The 11,278-nt window shown below is 38.6% G+C and overlaps 1 protein-coding gene across 1 annotated transcript; it reads right to left on the bottom strand.

The window, feature by feature from the left end:
- Positions 1-1,681: 1,681 nt before the first annotated feature.
- Positions 1,682-10,637, bottom strand: ZMAT2 (zinc finger matrin-type 2). Its single transcript, XM_074291590.1, has 6 exons — positions 10,213-10,637; positions 9,432-9,525; positions 5,836-5,959; positions 5,085-5,158; positions 4,281-4,426; positions 1,682-3,616 (listed from the first exon to the last, which is right to left on the bottom strand). Exons 1-6 carry the CDS (start codon positions 10,228-10,230, stop codon positions 3,473-3,475), a joined length of 600 nt encoding a protein of 199 aa, XP_074147691.1. The 5' UTR covers positions 10,231-10,637; the 3' UTR covers positions 1,682-3,472.
- Between the last annotated feature and the right edge of the window lie 641 nt (positions 10,638-11,278).

Genomic DNA, 11,278 nt, shown 5'->3' with positions numbered 1-11,278 from the left:
AACTAATTCTTCCTAAAGTTGGCTACAGATTTTACTTTAACTGTTTCATTGGAATGGGATAAAATCCAGGCATAAATCCAAGTAGGAAACATGGACATATTCAGGCAAAGATCAGATTGAAAAGATCATTTGTAATTGGAGTGGGGCTAGAGCAAGGAATTCTGACTGAGAGGAATGGGAATCTAGGTCTGGCACAGAAAGAGTAAAACACAATTTTGAGTAAAAGCTCTTTGGTTCCATTTTACTTTTTAGGTGATTTGTAAGTAAACTAAAAATAAATTTATGTCCCTATACATGTTTCCACACCCAGAGCTATGGTTTCTACAAAATTATTAACAATAATTTATTTGGAGTCCCTTTGGGGGGAAGTTAGCAAGGTATACAAAAAGCAATGGATAAGGAGTTATAAGATTTGAATTGGAAACCCACTTCTCTTTACCACCTTAGTGATCTTGGCCAAGTCATTTACCTTTTCTAAATGTTTCCTTATATGAAAAATTTGGACTTGGGCTATGCTTAAGGTCTTTTTCAAATCTAAATTGGTGATCCTAATATATTCCTTCAAAACTTGGGTCTTCAATTACCTTTGGTATTATGAAGACAAATCTTTGAACTCTCCTGGATCCTCTTTCCCCTACATCCATCTCATCTTCAGCATAATAAACTAGGCCTTTCTTCCTAGTTACCAAAATGTGAATAATATTGGGTTTTTGGTTTTCATTTTAATGTGAGGTTTTATTCTAACAATCCTAATAATTCATATTCAAACTAAATATGTTTCATTGCAGAATCCTATGTTGCTTTATCTCCTCTGTGCTCCTTATACATTATTGTAAAATGGTAAAGGTTGTCTCTTCCTATATATTGGTGGAACACTAGGCAAGAAAGTAGTTATCATGGCTTAATGGCCTTCTCATCCAGTTTTAGTTGAACCTAAAGTTCTAATAACAAACAACCATACGATCTACAGCACAAAAACTATTTCAAGTTTCCCAGTCACCAGTAACAATCCTGGTGATTCCTCCAAACTAAAACTAATTTTAGCTTCCTACCTCATGACCCAGAGACCCTGCCATCTGGATTTGTGGAATCAAGATCTGGGAAGGAAAATTGCACTTAGGCAAGAGGGTAAAATCACCAAGAATTTGAAAGTAAAATTTAATTATACTAGACATCACACAGTGAAGTTGGTGTTGTTGATGAAAGGGTAATCACTAAAGCAGCTCTGAGAGGAATGGGTTAGCTACTAGGACTGATAATTTAAAGCTCTAAGGATATCACTAAGAAAGATCTTTGCAAGAAACTGAAGTAGCACTCACTTTCTTATTTGAGGAGTCAAAGAATGTACTAAATAAGGGTTTTGCCCATATCTGGTCTCTCTGTTCTCTGACAGAATTAGGGGATGTCTCCTGCTATTTAGCAAAAAATATAATTTTGGAATCTGAGTTTATCGTCAGTCACAAAGACACATCCAGATTCTGGCTCCTAGGAAACTACAGAATGAGACAAGTTCTTTTAATACTTGGACTCTGCTAAAAAGGACAGAAAAATTGATAACTCTAAAGCTAAAATCCTATGGAAACCTTTACCTTCTGGAAGCTTAAGACCTATGAAAAGGGACGAGAGGACATGACCTGAAAAAAGATTATACTGAAAAAGAACCAGCAGAACATGAAGCTGATTTATGTGATCTAAAGGGATGCCACACAGACTCACTTTATTTGGTTCCCTGTTGATACAAGTTTATCTTTTTGGAATTTTGGTACACATTTATTACTGTAGATGTAACTCATACAGGGCTTCAATCAATGATTAGGCACACTGGAAAGTTTTGTTTATAGGCACTGATGCTATAAATCTGAATCAGAAGAGCTAAGCAAGAATAAACACTAGTTCTCAAAAAAATAAAAAATAAATCTGACCTTCACTGTGGCAACAAAGAAAGTCAATTAACAGACTTTACTAGTATCCCACCTAAGTGTGCCAGCCTGACTTATGAAATAGGTATAAGAGATGGAATATTTACACGACCAGATCTCATTCTCATGGATAGGAAATGAGGGAGGGGAGAGGAAAGAAATGGAGTTTGAGGGAAAGGAGAATGCTGATGGAAAAACTTTTACAGTAGAATCTACCTACTGTCTCCTCTCTTCCACTGACTCACCAGATAAAGCATTCCATTCAAAACCCTCCCCAAAGGGAACTAACTCCTTAATGTCACAGAATCCAACATCCTTCCAAATCCACCCCCCCAAAATGAACGTTTTAAAATGTTTATCCTTTCATGCTGCTCACCTGAGGATCAGAAGTCTTCATAGGTCTGCCTGCTGAAGCTAGTAATGATTGACCCCCAAACCAGTACTGAGCTGTTATGCTAAAAGTCAGGTGTGTAGTGACTCTATTAGAAGTCAAAGAACAGAACAATATTGACTATGAGAAAAGTAAGAAAGCTGAATCTGAAAGTGGGAAGGGGGGAAAAGGTTGTAGCACTCATATAGAAAGGTTAATAGGAATCAAAAGATGGGAAATTTTAAGATTGGGCTCTATGCAAAAAGCATCAGTGTGAAAAAGAGCAAAGATCACAAAAAAAAAAAGATGATATATCCAGTTCTATTATGAGAAATAGTTTCAGCCAACATACTTTTTTCCCTTTAATTATATATGTTAGTTTATCCCCAGGCACACACAAAATCCCACACTGGGGCTTTTTGCATCAGTTAAAACTCATATTGGAGCCTAAATACAAGGAAGACAAAAACAGAGTAATTTTCATCTAAGATATACAAATTAAAAAGCTAAAATAGCCCAGGACTAAATAAAAGATCAAATAACTCATCAGAAACAAACCACAGCAAACACTCATCCATTTAATTCCCCATTACATGCTCTAAAACAAGCCACAGGAGGCGCCCGCAGCCTAAGACATCAGTAATGAGAGCAGCTGTGGCCTTATGGCTTGGGCTCCAGTCCTCTACAGGAATTCTTCATGCACACACATACACACACACACACACACACATACACAAGTACCTGGCAGAACACTATATGTGCACACACATGGCCACAGAACATTAGGAGTAAACAGCCAGAACACTGGAGGTGTAAGGTGAGGTAGGGTAGAGAAGGCAAGGGCTTGAAGAGAACAAAAGCAGAAATTTGGGTAATCAGTGTGGGAGGGAGAAGGGAAGATAGAAGGATGGTTGCAGGAAGAGCTTCGGGGAAGCAGCTGATGAGTGGGAGGTTTCTGTTTTATTAGGAAGTTAGGACAGATGAACTGCAGCTCCATTAAATATGAAAATTAGAGGGCTGGAGCCCAACTTCTCCAGATCCTGGCCACACTCTGGCTGTAAGGGAGAGAAACAAATTCCTTTCTTCCCTTCACATGTCAGGTCTTTGAAGAATTTCCCCAATTGCCTTGGATATTAGTGATCCCACAGAGTCAGGCTTGGGAATAAGACAAGTTCAGAGGGAATCAGTAGCTTTTTTTGGTGGAGCCAAAGCCAGAGAAGCCCATAACAGCTGCCATCTCATCATCCTCCTCAAATGTCAAGTCCTCCTCTGCCTTTCGCTTCTTCTCCTTCTGTTTCTCCTTCTTGTAGGCTTTGGCCTTCTCTTCCTACAAAGAGCCATGAAGGATCATTTTAGTTTTCCTAATAACCAGCAGCATCATGAAGCTCCAAATCAGGGCCCAAAGTAAACTGCAGTTTCTCAAAGGGAAGAACAGTCACCATAGATATTTGTCTATGAATTTCAGAGATTCCCACCAAACTTAAAGACATACCCAATGGCTTTCAAGATTCTTTTTTTCCTACTGGCAGGGTAATTTACCATGATCTCATACATAGAACAAGTTTCATTTCTTTTATTTCAAACTTTTGTTCACTTCAACTTCAAAAGAGACCACTAGACCAGAAGCTCTAGAAATCAGGAGTCAGAAATAAATTTTTCTGGATCAAAGGGTTCATTGCTAAAGGACTAGTGTCTTCCCTGTGAAACATAAGCAAGTCAGGAAGATGGTACTAGAACTGAGGTTTACATGTTGTAGCCTGTATCTATTGATTTCATTCCTCATTTCTGGGTTTAGAAACCATGTTGTAGCCTGTATCTATTGATTTCATTCCTCATTTCTGGGTTTAGAAACAATAAAAAGGCAATTTGGATGGAGGGGAAGGATATGCTCTTTAGGAAATATCCATTTTATATGACGTTAACAAAAGACTGCTTCCCAGTGGTTATAAAAGTTACATTTTATGGAAATCTCAGTTTGGCTTCAACGTTACCTCCTCTCTGAGTTCTTTCATCCTCTCCTCAAAGTCATAGTCCTTTTGTTTTTCTTCCATCTTCTTCTTATTCACTTCAAAGCGTTTCTTCACCTGGTCCAAAGTGGACCGTTCCACACGCATTGACATGCCCAGATTCCGCTGATCTGAGGGGGAGAAGTATGTAACAATTTTTCCTCCAGCTCCTTACTTCCCTAGTTTCCTTCATATCCCCCTTCTCTTTCCTACACTTACTTCCAATCCCCCAAATTAAGACCTTAAAAGTATAGATTTAAAACAGGAAGAGATGTTAGAGAACATTTAGCCAAACTCTCTCATTTTACAAATGAGGAAAATGAGGTCCAGAAAAATGAAGTTTTTTGTCCACTGTCATTCAGCTAGCTAAGTAGCAAAGCTGGGATTTAAACTCAAATCTACTGTCTCCAAATTAAGTACTGCTGCCACATTAGCATGATGCCTCAATAAACTCTTTCCAATTTATCTCTCCACAACCAATATGGTTTCAGGAAACAAGAGGAAATTTTGCTGAAGGCAGTTTCAGGGACCTCTTCTGTTCCTGAATCTAGCAACTTCAAAGAACAAGATGGAGGTGTCTATATTTGGGCAATGAAACTGAATGGCTGGGAAGATATGCTAATTGTATTGTAGAACAAAAGAGTATGATGTACCTCATGAGCTCCATAAACATCTACTGATGAGGAGAAAGGAACTCCCTGTGCAAAGGCAAGAAAAGCATCTACTCTGAGCCTCCAGCAAGAGCTGTGGGGATCCCCAAAACCCATTCCCAATTTCCTCATTCCTTACGTTTCTTGCCATTGATATGATCCAAGAAGTTGATGGAGTCTTTCACTACACAGTCACAGACATTGCAGTAATACCTACACAAACAAGGAAATATTTATCATTTGAGCTTTCTGAAATGAAAACATGTCTTTGTCCTTTACCTAACTGAAAATTTTAGGTCAACAGTTGCTAACTTTTTTTATTTCCTGGACATCCCAAGATCAACAGGAAAAAATGCTAAGAGAGAAGTTGCTAAGAAAAGTAGACAGGAGGGTATAGTTGCCATTTATGGCCACTTCCTACAAAAATCTTAGCAAGTCCCAGAGAAGAAGCATGGTGGCTAGCCTAGGGTCAGGAAATCCTTAAGAAGTATTGGTCAGTCCTTATTTCCTTCTTTATACTGCAGCTATGAATTAAGGAGACAATCCTTATTAATGTGACAAAGCTTCAGAGCTGCCAGGAGGCCTGAATCCTCAAGATCTAAGGAGTTAATATCAATCATGACCCCTAAGGTCCCACTACTCCAAGCTCTGGAGATCATCCCCAAATATTTTTCTTATTAATATCCCATTTCCAGATCCATCACTGCAAAAAATCAATTCCAACAATCTTCAACTTAGTTGATGGTCAACCAATCCATAATAGTCTATCGATTAAGTTAAAGTTTATTATAAAAAACCCTTCCCAACACCAAACTGAAATTACCCTACTAACAGTTACTACTGATCACTCATACATTCTGTCCTCTGTGGTAAAATAAGAGGCTACTCACCCTCCCATTTCAGATTGTGGGGTGGTCTTGGTGATAACAATAGTCTTTCCCAGCTTAGACTCCAAGTCAACCTTGTAGTCTCTGTGTCGCAAGAGCTCCCGCTTGACAGGCTGCACTGGTTTTCCTGAAATAAAAGTTGATATGGTCAGTGAGACCTGGCCAGAAGGAAATGCAAAAAACTATGGTTCCTTTCAATGAAAGTATTTTTCACTTAGGAATGAAGTGTAAAGCATGTATCTCGGTACATTCAACAGTTTAATTTCATTACTCCTTTTCTCCAGACTCAAGTGCTGCAAAAAATTTACTATATTTGGTGTCAACCTGGGATCCCACAGAATCCCAGAAAGTCTAATGATAAACTTCAGGGGGTCTATGAGCTTAGATAGGAAAAAAAAAAAGTAAATGTTATTATTTCCTTTAGTTATACATGACTTAAAAAACAAAAACTACAATATTGAGAAGGGGTCCATGACACACAAAATACTCCTCAAAGATATTGACTAAATTACCAACTTCCAAATCCCTAAGATATGGCCTGAAGAAAAGTCACAGGAGATATTTCAGTAATACTTTGTAAATTTTTCAAAGCTTTTCTAAAATGAGCCTGTTCATTATTTCTTATAGAATAATAATATTCCATTAACTTTCATATGCCAGAACTTATTTAGCCATTCCCCAGCTAATGAGCATCCATTCAATTTCCAGTTCTTTGCCACCACAGAAAGAGCTGCTACAAACATTTTTTTGCACATATAGGTTCTTTCTCTTTTTTATGATTTTTGAGATACAAACTAACGACACTGCTGGATCAAAGGGTATGCAGTTTAACAGCCCTTTAGGTATATTTCCAAATTGTTCTCCAGAACAGTTGAATCAGTTCGCAACCAACAATTCATTAGTATCCCAGGTTTCCTACATTCCCTCCAACATTTATCATTATCTTTTCCTATCATCTTAGCCAGAGGTGTCAAATGATATCTCAGAGTTGTCTTAATTTGCATTTCTCTCATCAGCAATGATTTAGAAAATTGTCTGTTCGTATCCTTTGACCATTTATCAATTAGAGAATGACTTGTATTTTTATAAATTTGGCTCCATTTTCTATATACTTTAGAAAGAAGGCCTTTATCAGAAATACTGACTGTAAAAATTATTTCCTAGCTTTCTGCTTTTCTTCTAATCTTAGCTGCATTAGTTTTGTTTGGTCAAAACTTTTTTAATTTAATATAATCAAAACTATTTTGCATTTCATAAAGTTCTCTATTTCTTATTTGGTCATAAATTCCTCCCTTCTCCAAATATCTGATAGGTAAACTATCCCTTGCTTTCTTAATTTGCTTAGCATATTACCCTTTACACTTAACTCATGTACCCATTTTGAACTTATTTTGGTTGGGGTATGAAGTCTATGCCTAGTTTCTGACATTATTTTCCAGTGTTCCCAGCAATTTTTGTCAAATGAGTTTTTATCCCAAAAGCTGGAGTTTTAGGGTTTGTTAAACTATAGATTACTATAGTCATTGACTATTTTTCCTAATCTATTCCACTGATCCACCACTCTTAGCTAGTACTAAATGGTTTTGAAGACGACAGCTTTATATTCAAGTTTTAGGTATGACTTCAGTTATACTTTGAAGGAAGACTTCATTGATTAAAGTAATTTAATAAGAGGATGGATCAAGCAATCAACTAACCACAAGTATTGAAGCACCTATCACATTATAGTATCATGTGGTAGTGAGGATTGAAAAGGGGAAAAAATAGTCCTGCCTTCAAGGAACTTGCACTTCACTAGGAGCTGAAAATGCACCGTACCCTATCACCCCCTACACACTTACATACAAAATATAGTACAAAGAGATACTAGAGATTCTAACAGGAAGAGATAAACAGAGAGAGGACTTTATGCAAGAGAATTAGAAAGCTTGTGCAAAGGCCCATATCTAGGAGATGGAATATTCTATTTTAAAAAGAAAAAGAAGGCCAATTTGGTTGGACCCTAGAATCTATATCAGACAATAAGCTTAAAAAGGTAGGCTGATATTAAATGCCAAACAGGAAACAGAGAGCAACTAGGGTTTGCCAAGCAGAGAAGTAACTTGTCAGGTCTGCGCTTTAGAAATATATTGCAATGGTATGGAAAATGAATTGGAAGGGGTAAAGAGATCTGACCAATCAGGAGGTATTTGCAATAATTTGGGAAAGAGATGATGTGGGCTTGATGTAGAATTGTAGCTGAGATATGGAACAATGAAGACAGATACAAGAGATGTCAGGGTTAAAGCTGACAAACTTGGCAGCTGATAGGTATTTCATCAGTAGGATTGAAAATAAAAATAATAAAGCTTGTCAGGAAATAGACAAAAGGTGCATGCTAGATGCAATAAAGGTACCACAATAGCCAGCTGAAGTGTAGAAAGGGAAAACTGACTGTGTGAATAATCCAGCGGTGTTGACAAGGGAAACTGAGGTTGGAGACCCCAGAAGTCACCTTATCTCACCTAATCTCACCTAGAAGCCAGCCTGACCTGACCTCTGTTAAGTACCACTAATTAACCTTTCTATAGAGTTCAGCTGACATTACCCAAGTTTTCTATAGAGCTGAACTAAAGCTAAGTATTCCTACTTAACTTTTTTTCTTTTTTCTTTTCAGAGGCTGGGATTAAGTGACTTGTCCAGGGTCACACAGCTAGAAGTGTCTGAGACCACATTTGAACTCGGGTCCTCCTGAATTCAGGGCTGGTGCTCTATCCACCTCACCACCTAGCTGCCCCCTTCCTACTTAACTTTCAATAGAACTGAATTAATGTTAAGTACCACCACTTAAGCTTTCTATAGATTTGAACTATCACTAATCAAACTTTCTATAACTTTACTGAAGCCTATTCAAACCCAAAAGTTCTCTATTGTCTCAAAAGCCCTCAAAACCTAACCTTGATCATATAAGTAAGTACTCTGACTGTACCAAAGTGGGCAGAACAGACAGAACTCTCTAACTCCCATCTGGGAGTTCTTGTCCACTCTTGGTGACTAAAAATAAACTTTTACTTTTTATTTTGAAATTGAGTAAATTCTTTTACTTCACCCGAGCCTGGTCTCATGCACCATAAGCCTGGAAATCCCCAACAGTATCAGCAAAAAGGAAACAAATCCCCAAACTCTTAAATTACTCAAAGAATGTATTTCAAAGATTAAGTACAATTCACAGGACCTACACTCACAAATTTTACTATACAGACACCTGCTTTTTGAATAAGCTAACTGATGTTACTGGGTCCGGGACATAAACTTTATCTCAATCCAAAGATTTTTCTGAAAATGAAGGTAGAGAGGAATGTCCACAATAGTAATCCACAGTCTCAAACTTGTATTTCTGAGCTCTAAAATTTCCCTGCCTTAAGGCAACAACAAAAGAAAGAAGGCAAAATAAAAGGCAAAAAGTCATAATTAAGAACTGAGACCTAGAGAGGTGCTCAAATGCCCAAGAATCTGCTAGTAAGAGCAAAGACTAGAACTAAGATTTCCTAATTCACTAAAATATTTCTGCAATCCCTGTATGCCTGGAGAAAGCAGAAATTCAAGGGAGTTTAACTCACCATCTTTTTTCTCTCTTTCTTCATTAAGTCGTTTTTCTGCAAGTTTCTCATATTCATCTTTGTCCCACTTTCGGCGGAAATCCAGATTTTTAGTCTGTCAAAAAGGAAACATTTAAGGGATTTTCTGTTACTCTCCTTGGAAATTCTACTAGTTGGTAGTTTCTCAATACTCAAGCATAAAAAACATACAGCACTGTTTTAGCTCAGAGTATTAATCCTCCCTTCCCTTCCCCAACTTGTTAAATATAATCGGTAAAGACAGGGTCAGAAGTCATCTCCTTCTAAGGATCTTTCATCACTCTCCACATCCTCGGAAAACACAAAGCAAGAGTCATCCAATAGTGTCTATCAGAACTGGATTGACGTCTTACCCTCGGAGCAGGCAGTAAGCTGCACAAAGCCACACAATCTAATGGGAACTTTCTATTTGCTCCAGTGCTTGCCACACATTATATACAGTAATTGCTCAATGGAGGCCCATCCTGTTTGCTTGTGTGACCTATAGGCCTTCAGAAAACCCGAGATAACCCCAGGCTTGTGGAGATGCCCGTGCACAGCAGCGATAAGCGGGCAGTGAAGCTCTGACTGACCAGCCCCCCGGCCTGGGCAACTTGGGACCCGTAGACGCCAGCTCCTGGGCGCGACTTTGCGCCGAAGAAAGCGTTCGCAGCCCTAAGACTGCGATCTCCAGGACCAGGCTGTAGTGGAAGACCCGTGAAAAAGAACATTCGTATCCCCAGCTGAAAATCCCGAAGCTCCTCCGCCCCCCACAGGAACCTACCCCACTGCCAGACGCCATCTTCGCAGCGAAGTGAAGATAAAGACGGAAATTAATGTAAAGGTTACTTGGAGCCGTAAAGCAGAACAGTCCTCCGAAATCTCTATCGTACTACCAGGATAGAGTAGCACTGAAGGACTTCCGATGAGCACTTCCGTCTCAACCCATCGCGCTAACGCACACCCTTTATAAATTGCGCACGCGCCGTATACGAAGTGAGGGGAAGAACGTTTTGTTTCCTGGAGTTTTTTCTTTTTTCACAAAATCAACAATCAAATTCAACACTTCGAGTTATAGACGTGAATACTTAAACCCGGAGCCAGAGAAGTTGTGGCTAGTTCACACAGCACTAAACAGAATTAGAATGCCCGAAAAGGTACAGGGGCGGGAGATGGGAGACCGACATTTGCCACCAGCAATAAGTGCTCTAGAAGAGGATTCCATAAAGGGGTCAATTCCTTCCGGGTCTGAGGCTTCTTCGATCTTCCCAAGAAGCTGAAGACACGAGGAAAGAAACCAGTACTTCTCCCAACCCCAGGTCTCCAACTCCCCTAGTTTTCCATTGCCAATTCATTAATTTAGTTGATTAGTTGACTAATTTAATTAATTCTTTCTCCAAAGGCGGTCTTGGAGTTGGCGAACATAATCTTTAGGCAAGAGGTCCGTGGGTGGCCAATGTTAAACCTAAAATTCCAAGAAGCCAAACATTGTCTTCTGAGCATAATGAACTTTACAGTAGTGTAGTTAAAATTTCCATCCTGCTGGAACAGGATGTGAACATCAGAAACACCCCTCCAGTGTTGTAATGACAGAGGAGACTACTTGAGTGCCTGCCACAAAAATCTCCACAAAAAATATCTGAAGATGTAAAAGTAAACCTATATTGGCAAATAGGAGATAGCCCAGATTTTTATACCCAAATCACTCTTCATATTCTATGTAAATAAAATGCTAATTGCAAGATGTGTAAATTAGTTACATTAAATATAAAAACACCTCCAAATAGTTACTAAAGTGGCAAGCCACAGGAAGAAAACAGCAGCTGTTCTGGTTCAAGAAAAAGATCACA

This window comes from Sminthopsis crassicaudata, chromosome 2 (genome assembly GCF_048593235.1).
Source record: "Sminthopsis crassicaudata isolate SCR6 chromosome 2, ASM4859323v1, whole genome shotgun sequence".
NCBI lineage: Eukaryota > Metazoa > Chordata > Mammalia > Dasyuromorphia > Dasyuridae > Sminthopsis > Sminthopsis crassicaudata.
Note: the sequence above shows the minus strand (reverse complement) of the source record. Positions and strands in the feature narration are given on the sequence as shown.